The sequence below is a fragment of the Orcinus orca genome, chromosome 3 (genome assembly GCF_937001465.1).
Source record: "Orcinus orca chromosome 3, mOrcOrc1.1, whole genome shotgun sequence".
In the NCBI taxonomy this organism is placed as follows: Eukaryota; Metazoa; Chordata; class Mammalia; order Artiodactyla; family Delphinidae; genus Orcinus; species Orcinus orca.
The window spans coordinates 9,936,895-9,960,882 of NC_064561.1; the positions used below are offsets into that span (position 1 = coordinate 9,936,895).

The 23,988-nt window shown below is 40.0% G+C and overlaps 1 protein-coding gene across 1 annotated transcript; it reads right to left on the bottom strand.

Moving 5' to 3' along the window:
• Positions 1 to 218: 218 nt before the first annotated feature.
• Positions 219 to 14,287, bottom strand: LOC101276959 (zinc finger protein 627). The gene is given in 9 exon segments (XM_049707345.1): positions 219 to 436; positions 796 to 990; positions 993 to 1,328; positions 1,715 to 1,860; positions 1,862 to 2,153; positions 2,656 to 2,709; positions 2,919 to 2,965; positions 2,967 to 3,043; positions 14,018 to 14,287. Coding segments are annotated over 9 exon segments (1,635 nt in total).
• Positions 14,288 to 23,988: the final 9,701 nt, after the last annotated feature.

Here is a 23,988-nt window from a genome sequence, read left to right on the forward strand (position 1 = left end):
GCAACTATACTTCAATAAAAATAAAAATAAAATAATAAAAACAATAATTGGTAAAAATCCACAGTCCAATGATGTCCTTTAAGAAAGAGGCTTAGCAAACATATTTAAATTTTTATAATTCTTTCATATTGAAATTTTTCTTATGCTTTATACATAGATTAATTTCTAGCAAGTTTTCTAATGTTACCCACATTTTTTTTTTCTTTTCCACGAGAGTTTTAATATGTAGGGATGGGGTCAAATGAAGTCTTTCCCATGTTGTTTACATTCAAGAGTATCCAGTGACTCCTTTCATGCCTTTGGGATGAACTGGGACCACTAGTCTTTCCCACATTCTTCACATCTGGTTTCTCTCCAGTGTGAAGTCTCATATGTCTTTGAAAGTTTGTGTGATAAATGAAGGCTTTCCCACATTTATCACATTTAAAGGGTTTCTTTCAGGACTTCCCTGGTGGCACAGTGGTTAAGAATCCACCTGCCAATGCAGGGGACACGGGTTTGAGCCTTGGTCCAGGAAGATCCCACCTGCTGCGGAGCAACTAAGCCCGTGTGACACAGCTACTGAACCTGCACTCTAGAGCCCACGAGCCACAACTACTGAAGCCCACACACCTAGAGCCCATGCTCTGCAACAAGAGAAGCCACTGCAGTGAGAAACCTGTGCACTGCAATGAAGAGTAGCCCCCGCTCGCCACAACTAGAGAAAGCCCACGTGCAGTAACAAAGACCCAATGCAGTCAAAAAGAAAAGAATAAAAATGTTTTAAAAAATAAATAAATAAAATAAAGGGTTTCTCTCCAGTATGAATTCTTTCATTTACTTGCACATAACTGGAACAACTGAAGCCTTTACCACATATTTTACATTCATAGGGTTTCTCTCCAGTGTGTCTCCTTTCTTGTATTTGAAATGAACTGGGAGAAAAGAATGTTTTCTCACATTCCTTACATTTATAAGGTCCATCTCCACTGTGAATGATCATGTGTGCTCAGAAGCTAGAAAGAGAAAGGCTTTCCCACACTGCTTACATTCATAGGGTTTCTCTCCTTTGTGAGTCCTCTTGTGTGTATGTAAGGAACTCTGGTATCTGTAGGCTTTCCCACATGCCTTACATTGATAGGGTTTCTCTCCAGTATGAATTCTTCCATGTCTTTGAAGAGAACTGGGGCAGCTGAATGCTTTGGTATGTTTTTTACATTCATATGATTTCTCGCCACTGTGATTTCTTTCATGTATTTTGAAACCTAGATGAGAATTGAAAGCTTTACCACATTCGTTACATTTGTAGGGTTTCTCTCCAGTGTGATTTCTTTCATGTATTTTTAAACCTCAAAGGGAAATATAAGCCTTACTACATTGCTTACATTCATAGAACTGCTCTACTGTGCCAGTTCTGTCATGTGTTTGATATCTATAGGCTCTTCCAGAGTGTTTACAATGATAGGGTTTCTTTTCAGTGTGAGTTCTTTCATGCACTCAAAGTGTAACTGGAGGGCTTCCCTGGTGGCGCAGTGGTTGAGAGTCCGCCTGCCGATGCAGGGGACACGGGTTCGTGCCCCGGCCCGGGAGGATCCCACGTGCTGCGGAGTGGCTGGGCCTGTGAGCCATGGCCGCTGAGCCTGTGCGTCCAGAGCCTGTGCTCCGCAGCGGAAGAGGCCACAGCAGTGAGGGACCCGCATACCGCACAAAAAAAAAAAAAAAAAAAAAGTGTAACTGGAACAACTGAGGGCTTTCCAACATTCCTTACATTTATAAGGAGCATCTCCAGTATGCGTTATCACGTGTCTTCGAAGGGTTTTGAGACACATAATAAAAGCTTTCCCACAGTCTTTACATTTATACATTTTCTCTCCATTGTGATTTTTCATGTTTTTTAAAACACTACAGATAACTAAAGGCTTTCCCACATGCCTTACATTTATACGTCTTCTCTCCATATTTCTGATACTCATATGGTTTGTGTTCAGTGTGACATCTCATATGTCTATTAAGGGATGAATGACATGTAAAGATTTTTTCACATGCACCGCATTCATGTGGTTTTACTCCAGTAGTTTTCTTGTTCAGACTGAGATTTGGAATAAGGCTGAAGTTTTCTCCACATGGACTACCCTCTTTATTTTCACAGAGTGCCTCAACCATATGACTTCTGTAAATAATGAGAAGCACACTGTTAATTATTTCTTTATTAATGATTTTATACTTATTATATTTATTATGATTTATAGGGATAGTGTAGAGTTTCTCCCTCGCCTGAATTGTTTGAAATTGAATATACTGAATGCTCTGCAAGAGAACTTCACCCTTGAGACTATTTAAATGGTAACATTCATAGGTAGGGTTTACTAATACTGTTTCCAAGAGAAATATTTTGCAAACACTGAATGACTATGTCACATTTCAGACAGTATTTTGGGGAAATTTTTTCTTTCTTTTTGTTTTTGAAAAATTTCTAATAAATACATTTAAAGCAGGGATTATTTGTTGTTTGCTTCTATTTATTTATTTATTTATTTATTTAACATCTTTATTGGAGTATAATTGCTTTACAATCGTGTGTTAGTTTCTGTGTTTACTTTTTTAAAAAATATCATAACATACTAGGATGCTCACATGAGATACTGCTTCTCAATGTGAGTGCAACTCAGCTTAGTTTTCTCTCCTGGTTTTTGTACTGATCTTCAATGACATGATCTTCCCATGTTTTCCCTAAAATGTAGACCCAGAAAAATAATTCCAAAGTATTAGAAGTTACAGAAAAACTATTAGAGTCTAGGTCCATGCCTAGAGCTGTGACCATGTCTAGTTTACTTACCAACATTCTTCCTTTTCCACGTTCCACATCTTGGAACAACGTCGGTGGGCAAGAAAACTCATTCTCAAACTGACAAAGTGAAGGAAAATGTTGTCGTCCTTACCTATTGAGGCCAGGTTCCAGAAGATTTCCAGCATCACATCTCTGTAGTTTCTTCTGTGAAGGATCCAGTAAAGCCCACTCTTTCAGGGTGAAGTTCACAGCCACATCCTCAAAAGCTACTGAGTCCTAAAAATATCCCAAATAAATGTACAGTCAGATGCATGACACTGACAGCACTAGACATCTATACTCCATCTATAGGAGGGTTATGTGTGAGTCTGTCTTCTCCAAACATTTATCTATGACTTTTATCTAACTATGATCATCAAAATCTTACTCTCTGTCCACACTTACTCCTTCGTAAGTTTTTTGGGGTTTTTTTTCCCGCCATGCTGTGCAGCGTGCAGGATCTTGGTTCCCCGACGAGGGATCAAACCCGGGCCCCCTGCAGTGGAAGCACAGGGTCCTAACCACTGGGCCAATAGGGAAGTCCCACTCCTTTTTAGAGTTTAATGGCACGATGAGCACATGCAAATTATTTACACATTTTTACTGTGATCACATTTTTTCTCTCTAACATCTCATTTCTCTCTAACAGCATGGTGCGCAGCATGTTGGGAAATGGTTGGGAAATGCTATAGGAATGAAACAAATATTATCACTTTAAGACCACTAATTCCTTGTGAGAAAGATTCTTTCATCTTCTTCCTTACCACCCCACCATTCACAGCACTCCATTAGGCAAAGGGTCAAATCTGCATGAGGTTTCAATAAATAAAAACACAGTGAAGAACTGGAAGCTTTTTCTTCTAGTCCCATGACCCAACATGCGAGTCCAGGAGGCCTGTAGAAATCAAACTTGTAAAAAAACCCAGCTGGTCACACTGTCCTAAAGTCATCCAGGCCATTAGAAGTAATCAGAAGCAGCTGCCTGAATGTAAATATTCCTGTGGGGAAGTGTTGCTTTTAACTTGTGTAATATTTGTCACAGACACAATTCTTCACTTTTTCCCCTGATTTGATAGGTTAAAACATTATTTGAAACTTAGAGCTCAGACATGAGGAAGAGGCATGACAACTTAGAACGAAAGAATCCCTAAACTCATGTGCCTCGGGGCTGCTTCCAGGCATTTTTTAGAACAGCTAATGAGATGATGTACCAAAAGGTCTCTTTCCAGTCAATCCTGAATGGTGCACCCTGGTCCTTGTTGCACTTGAGGAACAGGTTAAGAGCTGTAGATTGCAAGTTCACTGAAGTCCACAATGGCTTGATTGTAAATTAGCCCACGATTATAAAATATGTAAAAATGTCAGCAGTGCTTTCCTCCAAAAGAATATAAAATCTCCATCCTCCAATTTCAGGAAGAAGCTATTCCCAACCAGCCAATGTTGATGGTGTCCTGCTAACTTCCAGTCTGGAATTTAGGGAACTTAGAATATGTCATTCTCGGTCTCACTAGAAGAAAATGAAAGACCTTGAAATGAACAACCCTTCTTAGATCCATGTGTGCATTGAGGTCAAAGGGCAAGTCAGTGTCTCCAAAATTTGGAAAGAGAAAAGGAAGATGGAATTTTGAAATGTGCCCCAAATATTGTTCCTAATAAAGCCTATACTGACAAAAAAGTCTATTTATTTACTAGGCCAGAATCTAATACAAAGACAAAAAAAAAAAACCCAAAAAAGACAGAATACAACATCCATGAACCCCAGGATAATGTTCTTGAACAGAATGCTTAAAATACACATAATGCTAATACCTGAAGGAAAAAATGGAAAGAAACAGAAAAAATAAGTGAATTAATAAACACCAAAATTTTGGACTTCCCTGTTGGTGCAGTGGTTAAGAAACTGCCTGCCAGTGCAGGGGACATAGGTTTGAGCCCTGGTCCAGGAAGATCCCACATGCAATGGAACAACTAAGCCAGTGTGCCACAACTACTGAGCCCGTGCTCTAGAGCCCGCAAACCACAACTACTGAGCCTGCGTGCCATAACTACTGAAGCCCAGGGGCCTAGAGCCCGTGCTCCACAAGAGAAGCCACCGCAATGAGAAGTCCACGCACTGCAACGAAGAGTAGCCCCCACTCCCCGCAACTAGAGAAAGCTCGAACTCAGCAACAAAGACCAAACGCAGCCAAAAAATTAATTAATTAATTAACCCAGAAAAAAACAACACCACCAAAATTTCCTAAAATTAATGACGGACTGCAAACTGTAGATACAGAAACACTAAATATGAAAACATCAGAAGTGCACACCCAAGTACAGTAGACCCTTGAACAACATGGGTGTGAACTGTATGGGTCCACCTATATGTATATTTTTTCAATAAATATACAGTCAGCCCTCCATACTTATGGATGTGCATCCCATGAATACGGAAGGCCAACTATGGGACTTGAGCATTCATGGATTTCAGTATCCGTGGCAGATTCTGGAACCAATCCCTCAAGGGCACCAAGGGATGACTATATATCATATTCAAACTAGTGAAAAATCAAAGACAAAAAGGATGTATTGAAAGAAGCCAGAGGGGAAAACACTTCTTAGGTTCAGAGAAACAAAAATTTGAATTAATCAGACTTCTTTTCAGACGTTGTGCAAACAAGAACAGAATGGCACAAAATATTTAAAGTTTTGAAATTAAAAAAAACACTCTCCTAGAACTTTTAAAAATTAATTAATTTCTGGCCGTGTTGGGTCTTCATTGCTGTGCGCGGGCTTTCTCTAGTTCCGGCAAGTGGGGGCTACTCTTCGTTGCGGTGCGCAGGCTTCTCATTGTGGTGGCTTCTCTTGTTGCGGAGCACAGCTCTAGGTGCATGGGCTTCAGTAGTTGTGGCACGCAGACTCAGTAGCTGTGGCTCGCAGGCTCTAGAGCGTAGGCTCAGTAGCTGTGGCACACTGGCTTAGTTGTTCCATGGCATGTGGGATCTTCCTGGACCAGGGCTCAAGCCCATGTCCGCTGCATTGGCAGGTGGATTCTTAACCAGTGCACCACCAGGGAAGCCCACTCTCGTAGAATTGTGTCAAGCAAAATCATTCTTCAAAAATAAAGAAGAAATAAGGGGGACTTCCCTGGTGGTCCAGTGGCTAAGACTCCATGCTCCCAATGCAGGGGGTTTGGGTTCAATTCCTGGTCAGGGAACTAGATCCCACATGCTGCAACTAAGAGTTTGTATGCTGCAACTAAAGATCCTGCATGCCGCAACTAAAGATCCTGTATGCTGCAATGAAGATCCCATGTGCTGCAACTAAGAACCGACGCAGACAAGTAAATAAATTTTTTTTTTTTTTTTTTTTTTGGTAGGCTGGCCTCTCACCGCTGTGGCCTCTCCCGTCGCGGAGCACAGGCTCCGGACGCGCCGGCTCAGCGGCCATGGCCCACGGGCCCAGCCGCTCCGCGGCATGTGGGATCTTCCCGGACCGGGGCACAAACCTGTGTCCCCTGCATCGCCAGGCCGACTCTCTACCACTGCGCCACCAGGGAAGCCCCTAAATAAATATTTTTAAAAAAAGAATAAGGACCTTCTGAGACAAAAATTGAGGGAATTTGTCATTAGTACACCTACTTTGAATGAATGTTCAAAAATTCATCAGAAAAAATGTAAATGACAACAGTGGAGGATTATAAAAGGAATAAAGGATGGTAAAGTATCTTTGAGATTTACTGTCATTAATGTAACAGATGGTACTTTTTTTAAAATAATATTAGCAACAATGTATTTGGTAATAATAAGCTTATAGATAAGTGAAATAAATGACAGCAATATGACAAGGGACAGGGGAGGGGGAATTGGGAACAATGTGGTATGAGCTACCTGTACAACCAGTGAAATGGTATAATGGTACAGACACACCTTGAAGTTATTTTGGGCGTGGTTCCAGACCACCGTGGTAAAATGAATATTGCAGTGAAGCCATTAACATGAATTTTTTGGTTTCCCAGTGCATATAAAAGTTATATAAACACTATACTGTAGGGAATTCCCTGTTGTCCAGTAGTTAAGACTTGGTGCTTTCACTGCCAAGGGCCCAGGTTTAATCCCTAGTCAGGTAACTAAGATCCCACAAGCTGCGTGGTATAGCCAAACAAACGAACAAATGAAAAACTATACTGTAATCTGTTAAGTTGCAATAACATTATGCCTAGAAAAAATGAACATACCTTAATTAAAAGATAATGGTGTTAGGGCTTCCCTGGTGGCGCAGTGGTTGAGAATCTGCCTGCTAATGCAGGGGACACAGGTTCGAGCCCTGGTCTGGGAAGATCCCACATGCTGCGGAGCAACTATGCCCATGAGCCACAACTACTGAGCCTGTGCGTCTGGAGCCTGTGCTCCACAACAAGAGAGGCCGCGATAGTGAGAGGCCTGTGCACTGCGATGAAGAGTGGCCCCTGCTTGCCACAACTAGAGAAATCCCTCGCACAGAAACGAAGACCCAACACAGCCAAAAATAAAAAAAAAGAAAAAGAAAAAGATAATGCTGTTAGAAAAATGGTGCCAATAGCTTGCCTGCCACAGTTGCTACAAATGCAATATCTGCAAAGTGCAATAAAGCAAAGCACAGTAAAATGAGGTATGCCTATACTTGACAGAGAATGTGGCTTAGTTGTAAATGTACACTGCAAACTCAAAGGCAACCACAAAAAATATTTTTAAAAAATGTGTTATTGATATGTTAAGAGCAGATAAAAAAAATAAGTCATGCAAATTGCTCAATTAAAGCCAGAGAAGGCAGGAAAAAGGTGGAAGACAGAAACAAAACAAGGACAAGGGACTTCCCTGGTAGCGCAGTGGTTAAGAATCCACCTGCCAATGCAGGGGACACGGGTTTGAGCCCTGGTCCAGGAAGATCCCACATGCCATGGAGCAACTAAGCCTGTGCTCTAGAGCCTGCAGGCCACAACTGCTGAGCCTGTGTGCCAAAACTACTGAAGCCTGCATGCCTAAAGCCGGTGCTCCACAACAAGAGAAGCCACTGCAATGAGGAGCCTGTGCACCGCAACGAAGAGTAGCCCCTACTCGCCACAACTAGAGAAAGCCCGTGTGCAGAAGACCCAACACAGCCAAAAATAAATAAAAATTAAATGAACAAACAAACAAAAACAAGGGCAAGAAAGAGAAAACAGTAACAGGTGTGGTTAATATTCATCTGACCTGATCAACAACTTTAATCATCAATGCTCTCAATACAGTTGAAAGACAGATGCAGTAATATCAGATATAAAAAATCACAGTTATATGTTGCCTATAAGAAACCCACTTTAGGGATTTCCCTCGTGGTCCAGTGACTAAGACTCCATGCTCACAATGCAGGGGGTCCGGGTTCGATCCCTGGTCAGGGAACTAGATCCAACATGCTGCAACTAAGAGTTTGCAGGCCACAACTAAAGGTTCCACATGCTGCAACTAAAAGATTTGGCATGCTGCAACTAAAAACTCTCACATGTTGCAACTAAAGACCCCGCATCCCACAACTAAAGATCCCGCATGCTGCAATGAAGATCCCATGTGCTGTAACTAAGACCAGGCGCAGCCAAATAAATATTAAAAAAAAAGAAACCCACTTAATTTTATTTATTTATTAATTTATTAATTTTTTATTTTTGGCTGCATTGGGTCTTCATTGCTGTGTGCGGGCTTTCTCTAGTTGTGGTGAGCAGGGGCCACTCTTCCTTGCGGTGTGTGGGCTCTAGGTGCGCAGGCTTCAGTAATTGTGGCATGTGGGCTTAGTAGTTGTGGCTCACAGGCTCTAGAGCGCAGGCTCAGTAGTTGTGGCGCACGGGCTTAATTGCTCTGCAGCATGTGGGATCTTCCTGGACCAGGGCTTGAACCCGTGTCCTCTTTATTGGCAGGGGGATTCTTAACCACTGCGCCACCAGGGAAGCCCAAGCAACCCACTTTAAATATATAAAGACTCAGATGAAAGGTAAAGGAATGGAGAAAAATGTCCCACGCCAACACTAATGAAGGAAAGCTGGTGTAGGCGTATGAATTTCAGGCAATGCAGATTTCAGACCAAGGAAAACTCACAGATGAAGAGGGCATTACATAAAGACAAAGGGGCCCATTCTCCATGAAGGCATAGCAATCCTTCATGTGTACATGCATAACAACAGAGGGGCATTAGAATGCAAGGAGAAAGGAGCTGATAGAATGCAAGGAGAAACAGATGAATCCACTACTATAATGGAAGACTTCAATGCCCCCTTACCATAAATTATAATTTCCAACAGGAGAAAATCAGGACAGTTAAACTGATCAGCACAATAAAACAACTAGATTTAACTGTGATCTATGGAATACTTAAGGCAATAACAGCAGAATATACATTCTTTATAAGTTCACATGGAACGTTCACCAAGACAGACTACATTTTGTAACACAGAACACACCTTAATAAACTGAAAGAAAAGAAACCATATGAAATATGCTCTCAGTCCACATTGACATATTCTAGAGATAAATGACAGGAAGATAGCTGGAAACCCCTAATATACATGGCAATTCAATAACAGAATTCTAATAATACATGGGATCACAGAAGAAGTCTCAAGAGAGACTATTTTGTGACTAAAGGAAATGAAAATACACCTTATTAAAGGCTGTGGGATGCAGCATAACTAATGTAAAGAGGGAAGTTTAGGCTATCAAGTTTCTAGGCTACATGAGAAGTTTCTAGGCTACACTAGAAAAAACCCAAAGATCTATATTCAATAACGTAAGCATCTAACTGAGGAAGCAATAAAAATAACAGCAAATTAAAATGGGAGTAAGCAGAAGAAAAGAAACATTTAAAGTTAAAAGAGGAATCAGTGTAATTATGGGAAAGCAATAGAGAAAATTAACAAAACCAAAAGCTGGTTCTTTGAAAGATTAATTTAATAAAATTGATAAACATCTAGTCAAGATTACCAGGCAAAGAGGGAAGACAGAAATTATTAATATCAAAAATGAAAGGAGAGGGAAATAAAAAATGAAAAAAGATTTGATACAATCTAACATCCACTATGATAATAAACTAATAATAGAAGGGAATTCTCTGTTCTTAAAAAAAAAATCTACACAACACTTGTAGTTAATATTGTACTTAATGGTAAGAAACTGGATGCTTCACAGGGAATATAAGAACAGGGCAAGGAAGCATCTATCCAACAATGTACTGGAAGCTCTGGCCAATGCAGTAAGACATGAAAAGAAAATAAAAGGTACATAGACTGGTAAGCAAGAAATAAGACTGTCTTTGTTCTATATGACATGATTTTCTATGTAAAACATCTGATAGCATCCACAACAAACAGACATAACTCTGGGAATTAATAAAAGTGTACAGCAAGGCTGAAGAATATAAATATCAATTGCTTTCCTGTAAACACACAAAAAATGTATTCAACTGATCTTTGACAAAGAAGTAAAGGCAATTCAACGGACACAAGAAAACTTAAAAAAATAGTTATGGAAATAACAGATAGCCACATACAAAGCACACACACACTCACATATGTACATACAAAAGGAAGGTAAACACAAGCTTTTCACAAAAATTAACTCAAAATAGATCAGAGATCTAAATGTGAAATGCAAAAGTAAAAAATCCTAGATATAACATAAGAGAAAATCTAGGTGACCTTGTCTGTAGTGATGACTTTTTAGATACAACACCAAAAAAACAAAAAGTCCACAAAGAAAAAAAAGTTATACTTCTTTAATATGAAAAACTTGTGTCCTGGGAAAGTGTTAAGACAGGTCACAGACAAGGCTAAAATCTTTGTAAATATCTGATAAATGACTGGTATCCAAAATATACAAAGAACTCAAACTCAACAGTAAAAATACCAACAACCCAGTTAAAAATGGGCTAAAGATCAGAACAGACACCTCACTAAAGAAAATACACAAATGGGAAATAAGCAGTATGAAAACATGCTCAACATATGTTCTTGGAGAATTACCAAAAAAGAGAGAGAAAGAGATGTCCCTACACACTTATACATGGCTAAAATGAAAAGACTCAGAACACCAGATACAGCCAAGACGTGAAGCTGCAGGTAATTCTCATTCACTGCTGGTGGGAACAGAATTTGGTATGCCTACGTTTGAATTTAGGAATTTTATGTCAAAACTAATTATACTCTTATATAGTAAGATCCAGCAATCACACCTTGGTATTGACCTAAATGAGCTGAAACCTTATATTCACAAAAAACCTGCATATGAATGTTTGTATGTACTTTATATTCATAATTGCAAGAGTTAGAGGTAAGCAAGATATTCTTCAAGAGTCGAATGGATAAACAATCAGTGGCATATCCATACGATAAAATATTGTTCAGTTAAAAAAAAAAGAAATGAGGTATCAAGCCATGAAAACACATGGAGGAAACACAAAAGCATATTGCTAAGTGAAGGAAGACAATCTGACAAGGCTATATACTGTATGATTTCAAATGTAAGACATTCTGAAAAAGACAAAATTACAAGCTAGTAAAAAGATCTTTGGTTGATAAGGACTTGGGGGTTGGAGGGAGGAACGGATGAACCAACAGGTGGAGCTTAAGGGATTTGACGGAAATGAAACTACTCTATATACTACAGAAATGATGGATATATGTCATTAAACGTTTGCAACCCCAGAGAGCATATAACACAAATAGTCAAGAGTAATGTAAACTGTGGACTTTAACACACGAATATGGGTTCAGTAATTGTAACAAATGTACTGTAGTAATACAAGATGTAAAAAGTAGTGCAAACTGTGTGGATGCAGAGGGGTTATTTTTCTACTAAGGAAAAGAAGAATTACAGGAACACAATATTCAATACATAAAGGAATCCAAAGGAAAGAAAGCAAATATTTGAATCAGCTGAGATAAGCACACCACTTCCCTACAGTTCAAAACAAAAACTCACATTCAGAAAGTTAAACATGTTCTTAAAATTGTGGTCCAGACACTCCTGGCTGAGATAGAAACCCTAGAAGTGAGTCTGTCCCTGGTGAAGAAGAGTAGGGACCCAAAAATAAAACTCTGGCAGCAGTACATACTCTTCTCTTGCCTGGCGGTATGCAAGCCCTTCCTCCCCCAGGCTTCCATTCTCACAAGTGAGGATTTCTCAGCAGGTTCCAACCCAAATGAACTCCCAAATTCCTAAACACTTTGACAAGGAGACAGAACACCAACCTCCACAGACTACCCTGTGCACAAATTACACTGAATGCACCGACATTATGGATGCGACACTCAAAAAAATAATGTCTAAAAATGTCTAGGTCTAAGGAAACCACAACTACAACCCCCTCGCCCCCATGTGCACTTGCTTTCCCAGATTTCCAGGGCTCTGTAGTTTCACTCCTTCCATGGTGGGTGCGACCAGGTAGGAGGTAGGCTCCCCAAGAAGAACCAACTGGACCTTCAAGTACTTCCCTTTGCAGACTTAAGGAGGCATTAACTTGGGTCGCTGACCACAGTCCTCTACACCCCACTGGAGTTGTTTGGGACCTACTTTTACATTTTAAACGACACAAACCCAGTGTTTGAACAATTCAGCAAAATCATTCAAACCCAGTATTTTTGCAGAAAGGAAGGCAGAAAATCATAAGGCACTTTTACTAGTTCAACCAGAAAACTCCAAATATCTATTTATTTGTAAAAGAAGATGTCAGTTATTATCATTTTCATGGTAATACACTGTTTTGTAAATAATTAACCACACTTGAACACTTCTGATTTTCAAGTCTAAGTCCTGGAATTCCTATTGAAATCATCCAAAAATAAAGTACGCACCTCAGAAACTTACTACCCATTCTCAGGGGAAGAAAAAAGTGAAACCATAATCCTTTCCTTTTTTGAGAAAAGAAAGCATAAAGCGCTTTTATTGCAATAATAAAACTTGAAACTCATATGTAGTGTAGGGGGTGGGGATAGGGGTGGAGGAGTAGGCAGAAATTTCTCTCACCAAATCGCTACACCGGACAGCAAAGGGGTGAGGGGGGGAAGGCAAAGCCAGGAAACTCTGAGATCAGCAGGCGGAGATGAGCATCAAAAAACAAGAGATGCTGAAGCTGTGATGACCAACATCATTTTCTTAAGACAACACTCAAGGATTTGTCATGATGGCTGGGGTTTCATGGGTGTTAAGTGTCTACAAACAGCAACTTCAATTTAACTTTCAATTAAAGTTCTTAAAATTTACAAGTGGAGCTTGGATAGCTATGAGATTACAAAAATCCTGAATATCCATTAGAAAAACTACAGGATGAAAAAAAAAAAGCCAGGCCCTGAAGAAGGCTTCAGAGGTCCCTGCTGGCCCAGGGACAGACACCTGTAGTGTCCAACATCTCAGTGAAAACGATCTGCTTTCAAAAGGCAGAGGGTTTAAGGGGAGGGTGAAGGTGGGGCAGTGGAGGCAAAGACTCTCCCCCTTCCCACTTTAGTGAAACCACAATTCTTAACAAATGGAATGTAATCTGGGATATTTTCTTTTGGCTTAAATTCACCTCGTTCTTGCCTCTTCGAAAATCTCTTACATTGTCTTTCAAGCTCTATAAATTAGATACATTTCACCTCTATTGAAAGAGAGACTTAAATAAGTGAATAAATCTTTTCAAGGTGACAAACTCAGAGGGGGTAGTTCTTACAGGACAGTTCGCCCAGGAAAGTTCTAAAGAAGAACCTCATCAAAGGATTTCCCATAGGATGTTTGTCCCTAGAAAATAAATTTGGAGAAAAGATTTCATACAACAAATTCCAGGTGGTTATTCTCTGCTTTCCTCTCACGTAAAATACCCACAGACAAAAAAAAAAAAAAAAAAAGCCAACCATGGCTCAGTGTTAAAGGATATACAGTTAAAATATTGGACCTCTTTGAGATGAACCCCGAAAATGGACAGTTGGTAATGCTGTTGTGAGTCAGTGTGGTGAAGAGTGTTTTGGGAACGCGGGGAGCGATCTGGAAATTTAGGCATTTGTTGCCAGCTACTCTGGGGGGACAGCATCGTGGATTTGAAATCTTGCTTCCCAAACAGTTGGAAAACACAGGAGGAAAGTGGTCCCCGTGTCAAAAAGGAGAGGCTGGGAACCCACAGACCACAGATCCTTCCATGCACGAACCCCTGGAGACCTAGTCAGTACTGTCCCCTGATGACCCTCCCCGTGGTCACCGCACAATCTGAGGGATACGCGGGGCTGCGGGTACAGAGCTGCCCAGAGAAGCCCTGGGGTCCGGGCCCCAGTCGCCGCGCGCAGGCTCCGCTACCGGCCCCGCCCCCACGCTGCGAGCCGGAGGGAATGAGGTCTGAGCGGCGCCGCAGGGGTGGACTCGGTCCGCAGACTCGGGAGTTGACCGCGGGGAGGCCCGGGTCCCGCCACGGCCGGTTCCAACCAGCCTCTCCTCTCCGTCTCCGCACGCCAAGGGGCAGCACACTCACCATTTCTAGGTTTCCTGGGTCCCTCCTAACGACCAGTGCAGATCACAGCGCTACAGAGACTGTGGCAAAGGAACTAGCAACGGTGAAGGGCACAGAAGAGTCGACCCTGGGGTGGGCCAAAGCGAGTGGATAAAACCAAGTCGGGAAGCTGTGTAGCACCACTCACCTGGCCCACCGGCGCCCCTGATTGGATAGACGTATGCTGCACCCCTTGGAGAAAGCTTTGCTCTGCAGAATTCTCTGTGGCCTGTGGGGAGAGCCTGTCTCCACCTGGCACATTTGATTTTTTTTTAAAATTTATTTATTTGGCTGCCTGGGGTCTTAATTGCCGCATGCGGGATCTTCCGTTGTGGCATGTGGGCTCTTTCATTGCAGCTGCGTGGGCTCTGTGTTGCAGCGTGCGGGCTTCTCTCTAGTTGTGGTGCGGGGGCTCCAGAGCGTCTGGCCTCTGTAGTTGAAGCACGGGCTCTCTAGCTGTGGCATGCAGGCTCAGTTGCCACGCGGCATGTGGGATCTTAGTTCCCGGACCAGGGATGGAACCCGCGTCCCTTGCATTGGAAGGTGGATTCTTAACCATTGGACCACCAGGGAAGTGCGGGTACATTTGATTTTAAACCGAACTTTTATCTGGTCTGGGCTACTTTTGATTGTGGTAATATACATGCAATAAAAATTTACATTGTCATTATTTTTAAAGTATATGGGTAAACATTGTGAAATACATTAACATTGTGAAACCAACCTCCGGAACTATTTTCGTCTTCCAAAACCACAACTCCATACCCACTAGACAACAACTCCTCATTCTCCCTGTCACCCAGCCCCTGGCCAAAAGCCATTCTACTTTATGTCTTTATGAATTTGACTATGCCAGGTAACTCATACAAGTGGAATCATACTGTTTCAACTTTTTTGACAGGCTGATTACAATTAGCATAATGTCCTCAAGGTTCATCCATGTTGCAGCAGGTGTCAGATTTGCTTTCTTTTAAAAGCCTAACAACACTCTGATGTGTGTATGTGCCTCATTTCTTTGATCCATTCAACCATTGATGGATGCTTGAGTTACCTCCACCTTTTGGTTATTGGGAATAATGCTGATATGAACACAATTGGATATGTATCTTTCAATTCTAGTCACTGTTTTCAATTCTATTTCAATTCCCTGAAGTAAATTTGCCAGATGGTAACTCAGTTGAAATTTTTTGAGGAATCGCCTTGTTGTTTTTCATACCATCAACAAGATTTTATATTCCCAATAACAGTGCACAAGGGTTCTGAAGGGTGTTTTCACTTTCTGGATGGTTATCTTTGAAGCACAAAAGTCATTAATTTTTTTCTTCCAGTTTCATTGAGATATAATTGATATACACCACTGTGTAAGTTTAAGGTGTACAGCATGATTTGACTTACATTCATCTTGAATCGATTATCACAATAAGTTTGGTAAACATCAATCATTACACGTAGATACAAAATTAAAGAAATAAATTTTTTTCTTTGTGATGAGAACTCTTGGATTTACCCTCTTAACAACTTTCATCATATATATCATATATTTATCTATTGTATATTACATTCCTAGTAATTACTTATAACTGGAAGTTTGTACGTTTTGACTACCTTCGTCCAATGACGCCTCCCCCATCCCTACACCCCTGCATCCCCCACCTATGGTAACCACAAATCTGATCTGTTTTTCTGTGAGTTTGTTTGTTTTTGAAGTATAATTTACCTACAACACTATGTTAGTTCCTGTTATGCAACATACTGATAGATATTTCTATACATTTCAAAAGGATCACTGTAAGTCTAATTACCAACTGTCGCCATGCAAAGATTTTACATAATTATTGGCTGTACATTTCATACCAGTGACATTTATTATTACTATTTTTTAAATTATCTCCCCTCTCTCTTTTTTTAAAGATTTTTCTTTTGTGATGTGGACCATTTTTTTTTTTAAAGTCTTTATTGAATTTGTTACAATACTGCTTCTGTTTTATGTTTTGTTTTCTTGGCTGAAAGGTATGTGGGATCCTAGCTCCCTGATCAGGGATCGAAACTGCACCCCCTGCATTGGAAGGTGAAGTCCCAACCACTGGACCGCCAGGGAAGTCCTATACCAGTGATATTTATTTTGTAACTTAAAGTTTGTACCTCTTAATCTCCCTCACCTATTTCTCTCCTCCCCTCACTTCCCTCCCCTCTGGCAATCACCTGTTAGTACCTGTATCTATGACTCTGTTTTTGTTTAGTTATGTTTGTTCATTTGTTTTTTAGATTTCACATATAAGTGAAATCAGAGTATTTGTCTTTCTGTGTCTGACTAATTTCACTTAGCATAATACCCTCTAGGTCCATCCATGTTGTCTCAAATGACAAGATTTAATTCCCTTTTTGGCTGAGTATTATTTCATTTTACATACATATACAGTCTTCTTTATCCATTAATCTATTGATAAGTACTTAGGTTGCTTTCATATATTGGCTATTGTAAATAATGCTGCAATGAACATATGGGTGCAAATATCTTTTTGAATTAGTATTTTCACTTTCTTTGGATAAATACCCAGGAATGGAGTTGCTGCATTGTATGGTAATTCTATTTTTAATTTTTTGAGGAATCTTCATACTGTCTTCCATAGCAGCTACACCAATTTACACTCCCACCAACAGCACACAACAGTTCCGTTTTCTCCATGTCATCACCAACACTTGTTATTTGTCGTTTTGAAAATGGTCATTCTGAAAGGTGTGTGGTGATATCTCATTGTGGTTTTGATTTGCATTTCCATGATGATTAGTGATGTGGAGCATCTTTTCATGTGCCTGTCGGCCATGTGTATGTCTTCTTTGGAAAAATGTCTATTCAGATCGTCTGCCCACTTTTTAACTTTTTTTTATGTTGAGTTGATTGATTTATTTTTATATTCTGGATATCAATCCCTTATTGAACATATCATGTGCGAATATCCTCTCTCATTCTGTAGGCGGCCTTTATGTTTAGTGGATAGTTTCCTTCACTGTGCAAAAGCTTTTTAGTTTGATGTGGTCCTATATGATTATTTTTGCTTTTGTTTTCCTTGCCAGAGGAGATGTATCCAAAAAAAATATTGCTGAGACCAATGTAAAAGGTCAGAATGACTATATTTTCTTCTAGAAGTTTCATCATTTCAGGTCTTACATTTAAGTCTCTAATCCATTCTGAGTTTATCTTTCTATATGGTATGAGAAAGTAGTCCACTATGATTCTTTTTGCATGTAGCTGTCCAGTTTCCCCAACACCATTTTATTCCCCTATTATATATTCTTTCCTCCTTTGTCATAGCTTATTTGCCTATGTAAGCATAGGTCCACCTCTGGGCTATCTATTCTGACCCATTGATCTATGTGTCCGTTTTTCTGGCAGTACCATACTGTTTTGATTACTGTAGCTTTATAGTATAATTTGAAATCAAGAGGCATAATACCTCCAGCTTTGTTCTTTTTTTTTAAGATTGTTTTGGCTCTTCAGGATCTTTTGTGTTTCTATACAAATTTTAGAATCATTTGTTCTAGTTCTGTGAAAAAATGTCATTGGTATTTTGATTGGAATTACATTGAATCTGTAGAATGCCTTCAGTGGTATGGTCATTTAAACACTGTTAATTTTTCCATTCCATGAGCACAGTATATCTTCAGTTTCTTTCATCAGTGTCTTATAGATCTGAGTCAGGGCTTTTCCTCCTTAGTTAGATTTATTCCGAGGTATTTTATTCTTTTTGATTCAGTTGTAAGTGGGATTGTTTTCTTAAATTCTCTTTTGGATACTTTGTTGTTAGTGCATAGAAGTGCAACAGATTTCTGTATATTAATTTTGTAGCCTGCAAATGTATGCATTTATTGATGAGTTCTAGTAGTTTTTTGGTGGTATCACTAGGGTTTCCTATGTGTAGTATTATGTCATCTGCAAACAGGGACAGTTTTATTTCTTCCTTTCCAGTTTGGATTCCTTTTGTTTCTTTTTCCTGTCTGATGTGGCCAGAACTTCCAATACTATGTTGAATAAAAGTGGTGAGAGTGGGCATCTTTCTGTTCTTGATCTTAGAGGAAACTTTCAGCTTTTCACTGTTAAGTATTTAATATTAGCTCTGGGCTTGTCATATATGGCCTCTATTATGTTGAGGTATGTTCCATCTATACCTCCTTTGCAGAGAGTTTCTATCATAAATGGATGTTGAATTTTGTCAAAAGCCTTTTCTGCATTTGATGAGATGATCATATGGTTTTTATTCTTCAATTTGTTAATGTGGTGCATCACATTGATTGATTTATGATATTGAACCATCCTTGAATCCCTGGGATAAATCTCACTTGATCATGGTATATTATCTTTTTAATGTATTGTTGAATACTGTTTGCTAATATTTTATTGAGGATTTTTGCATCTGTGTTCCTCAATGATATTGGCATGTAATTTTCTTTTTTGTGATATCTTTGATCTGGTTTTGGTATCAGGGTGGTGCTGGCCCCATAGAATGAGTTTGGAAGCATTCATTCTTCTGAAATTTTTAGAAATAGTTTAAGAAGGTTAGGTATTAACTCTTCACCTGTGAAGCTGTCTGGTCCTGGATTTTTTTAAATTAATTAACTAATTTATTTATTTTTGGCTGTGTTGGGTCTTTGTTTCTGTGCGAGGGCTTTCTCCAGTTGCAGCAAGTGGGGGCCACTCTTCATCGTGATGCGTGGGCCAATCACTGTCGTGGCCTCTCCCATTGCAGAGCACAGGCTCCAGATGTGCAGGCTCAGTAGTTGTGGCTCACGGGCCTAGCTGCTTTGTGGCATGTGGGATCTTCCGGACCAGGGCTTGAACCCGTGTCCCCTGTATTGGCAGGCAGATTCTTAACCACTGCACGACCAGGGAAGCCCTGGTCCTGGATTTTTGTTTGTTGGGATTTTTAAAAATCACTGATTCAATTTTTTTACTGGTAATGGGTCCGTTCATACATTCTTGATTCAGTCTTGGGAGAATGTACATTTCTAGGAATTTGTCCATTTCTTATAAAAATTAGCTTATAATTGTTCATAGTAATCTCTTAGGATACTTCCTTTTTTTTCTGTGGTGTTGGTTATAACTTCTTTTTCATTTCTGATTTTATTGATTTGAGCCCTCTCTTTTTCTTTTCTTTCTTTTTTTAAATTTATTTTTGGCTGTGTTGGGTCTTCATTGTTGCACACGTGCTTTCTCTAGTTGTGGCAATTGGGTGCTACTCTTCGTTGTGGTGCACAGGCTTCTCATTGTAGTGGCTTTTCTTGTTGCAGGGTATGGACTCTAGGCATGCAGGCTTCAGTAGTTGTGGCACTCAGTCTCAGTAGTTGTGGCACATGAGCTCAGTAGTTGTGGTGCACAGGCTCTAGGGCATTCAGACTTCAATAGCTGTGGCACATGGGCTCAGTAGTTGTGGCATGTGGGTTCAGCAGTTGTGGCTCAGGGGATCTAGAGAGCAGGCTCAGTAGTTGTGGTGCATGGGCTTAGTTGCTCCATGGCATGTGGGATCTTCCTGGACCAGGGATTGAACCCGTGTCCCCTGCATTGGCAGGTGGATTCTTAACCACTGTGCCACGAGGGAAGTCCCACTCTTTTTTTCTTTATGAGTCTTCCTAAAGGTTTATTAACTTTTTATCTTTTCAAGAAACCAGCTCTTAGTTTCATTGATCTTTTCTATTGCTATTTTAGTCTCTATTTCATTTATTTCTGCTCTGGTCTTTATGATTCTTTTCCTTTTACTAACTTTGGGTTCTGTTTGTTCTTCTTTTTCTAGTTCCTTTAGGTGTAAGGTTAGGTTGCTTAGTTGAGATTTTTCTTGTTTCCTGAGGTAGGCCTCTATCACTATAAACTTCCCTCTCAGAACTTCTTTTGCTGCACCCCATAGATTTTGGATCTCTGTGTTTTCATTTTTACTTCTCTACAGGTATTTTTTGTTTCCCTCTTTGATTTATTCAGTGACCCACATGTTGTTTAGCCTCCACATGTTTGTGTTGTTTGCATTATTTTAATTGTAGTTGATTTCTAGTCTCATAGCTTTTTTTTTTTTTTTTTTTTTTTTTTTGTGGTACACGGGCCCCTCACTGTTGTGGCCTCTCCCGTTGCAGAGCACAGGCTCTAGACGTGCAGCTTCAGTGACCATGGCTCACGGGCCCAGCGCTCTGCGGCATGTGGGATCTTCCCGGACTGGGGCACGAACCCGTGTCCCCTCCATCGGCAGGCGGACTCTCAACCACTGCGCCACCAGGGAAGCCCTCTAGTCTCATAGCTTTGTGGTTGGAAAAGATGCTTGCTATGATCTCAGTCTTGTTAAATTTACTGAGACTTGTTTTGTGGCCTAGCCTGTCATATGTCCTGGAGAATGTTCCATGTGCACTTGAAAGGAATGTGTATTCTGTGGCTTTTGGATAGAACGTTCTAGATATAGCTATTAAGTTCACCTGCTCCAATGTGTCATTAAAGGTCAATGTTTCCTTATTTTCTTTTTTTCTTTTAAAAATATTTATTTTGGCTGTGCTGGGTCTTAGTTGCAGCACATGGGATCTTTGTTGCAGCATGTGGGATCTTTAGTTACAGCATGTGGGATTTTTTTTTTTAGTTGTGGCATGAAGGCTTCTTAGTTGTGGCACGAGGACTTCTTAGTTGCGGCATGTGGACTTCTTAGTTGTGGCATGCGGTCTTCTTAGTTGTGACGTGCAAAGTCTTAGTTGTGGCATGCATGTGGGATCTAGTTCCCCACCCAGGGATCGAACCTGGGCTCCCTGCATTGGGAATGTGGAGTCTTACTCACCAGACCACCAGGGAAGTTCCTTGATTTTCTTTTTGGATGATCTGTTCATTGATGTAAGTGGGGTGTTAAAGTTTCCTACTATGTTTGTGTTTCTGTCACTTTCTCCTTTTATATCTGTTAATATATTTAAAAAATATATTTAGGTTCTTCTATGTCAGGTGCATATATATTTACAATTGTTATATCTTCTTGAATTGATCCCTTGATTGTTATGTAATGTCTTTCCTTGTCTTTTGTCCAGTCTTTGTTTTCACGTCTATTTTGTCTAAGTATTGCTACCCTTTTTTGTTTGTTTGTTTCCATTTGCATGTAATACTTTTCCATCCCCTCACTTTCAGTTCATGTGTGTATTTAGATCTGACGTGAGTCCCTTCGAGGCAGCATATATATGGGTCTTGTTTTTGTATCCATTCACCCATTCTATGTCTTTTTATTGGAGAATTTAGTCCATTTACATTTAAAGTAATTGATAGGTATGTACCTATTGCCATTTTGTTATTTATTTTTGGATTTTTTTGTAGTTCTTTTTTGTCCCTTGCTTCTTCCTTTGCTCTCTCCTCTTGTGCTTTGATGACTATCTTTAGTGTTATGTTTGAATTCCTTTATCCTTTTTGTGTGTGTATCTATTATAGATTTTTGGTTTGTGGTTGCCATGTGGTTTATATGTAGCCATATAAGACTATTTTAAGTTGCTGATCTCTTAAGTTCAAATGCATTTTAACAACCCTGCATTTTTACTACCCCCATCAATGTTTACTGTTTTTGACATCATACTTTATATCTTTTGTTTTGTGTATCCCTCAACTACTTACTGTGAATATAGATGATTTTACTACTTTTGTCTTTTACACTTCCTACTGGCTTTATAAGTAGTTCATCTATTATCTTTACGGTATATTTGCCTTTGCCAATGAGATTTTTCCTCTTGTAACTTTCATATTTCTAATTGTGGTGTTTTCTTTTCCACTAGAGAAGTCCCTTTAACATTTCTTGTAAAGTTGATTTGGTGGTGTGCTGGGGAAGCTAGTAAAGTAGTCTTATTCAGGCTTCAGAGGTGGCACTACACCTCTCTCTGACCGGGCAACAAGCCTAAAAACTGGTTATGTGTCAAGCTACATGCAGGCCAGCAGGGGTGGTGCCAGCACACCTTGTAAATCATTAGATAAGATAGGGAGTAAGTCTGGAGGCTTCTTGAACGCTGAGGGCCTGGCCAGCCCCAGGGGATCAGAGAACACTCCAAGACTTTATGAGTTAAGACCAAGGCATTTATAACAATAACCAGAGCTGCAAATTTGCACGTAGGCCGATTGTTATCACTCTGGGCCTGGTGCCAGAAGTGGGACTCCTTTGAGTAACAAACTGAAGTCTCACCTGTGGGGTAGACACACTGCTTGGGGCTTTTTCCCACATGGGACTCCAGATTGCTCTTCCAGGGACTTCCCAGTGCTGCTTGGATCTGGATGTAGGTGCTTCACCAATTTGGTGATGTATAAACGTCTATTATTCTTTCTTAATTAGTTATAATACTCTTTTCTTAATTGATATACTGTATTCTTGTGTTAATCCAATAAACTCTTTAAATTTTTGCTTAACTTAGTGTGGAGTGGTTATTTGCCAGTGAATCCTATTAACCTGAAATGAAAGTAAAACTTTCAGCAAAACATGGTGCTAAACCCTTTTAGATTTTTCTTCTCTACAAAACTTTCGATCTCTTCATGAAATTTAAATGAAAGCCTTACCAGGTAGAGTATTCTTGGTTGTAGATTTTTCTCTTCAGCACCTTAAATATATTGTGGCACTCCCTTCTGTCCTGCAGAGGTTCTGCTGAAAAGTCAGCTGATAGCCTTGTATGCAATTTAGAGCTTTGCCCTTACTGTTTTTAATATTCTCTTTAAGTTTTTCCATTTTAATTACAATATGTCTTGTGATCCTTTTTAGGTTAATCCTATTTGGGACTCTCTGTGCTTCTTGAACCTGTATGTCTGTTTCCTGTCCCAGTTTATGGATGTTTTCAGCTACTATGTCTTTAAATACATTTCTGCCCCCTTTCACTCTCTTTTCCTTCTGGGACCCCTATAATGTGAACCTTAGTAGGCTGTATATTGTATCTTATACTGTCCTTATTTTAAAAGATTTTTTTGTTGTTTTTCTGTTCAGCTTGAGTAATCTCCACTGCTCTCTCTTCCAGTTTGCTAACCTGTTCCTCTGTATCAACTAAACTACTGTGCCTTCCTTCCAGTGTATTTTTTATTCCAGTTATTGTATTTTCAGCTCTTTTTGATTCTTTATATTTTTTTGCCTTTGTTAGAAAATTCTAACTTCTCACTGTGTTCACCCATTCTTCTCTGGAGTTCTTTGAGCACCATTATGATTATTACCTTGAACTTTTTATCAGGTAGATTGCTTATATGAACTTCACTTAGTTCTACTTCTGGGGTTTTATTTTGCTCCTTCATTTGGAAAATTTTCCTCCATTGCTGCATTTTGCTTAATTCACTGTTTTTATATCAATGAATTTGGTAGGTTGCTTATGTTTCCCAATCTTGGAGAAGTGGCCTTATGTAGAAGACATCCTGTGTTGCCCAGCAGCACACTCCCTTCTGGTCACTAGAGCTATAGGCTCTAGGGGTGCTATCCATGTGGGCTGTGTGGGTCTTTCTGTTTTAGTTGGATGACTACTATGGGCGTGTGGGTAGGTATGGCTGGCCCATGGTCTAGTTGGTTGCCAGGAAAGCCTTGTGCAGAGAGGTTGATAGCTGCTGACGGTTGAAGCCAGGTCATGGCACATCCAGGGGAGTCTTTGTCCTGGCCCATTGGTGGGCAGGGCCAGGTCATGACAAGACTGGCTGTGGAGCCCATGGGTTCTGGGGGCTAGTGCTGGCCCAC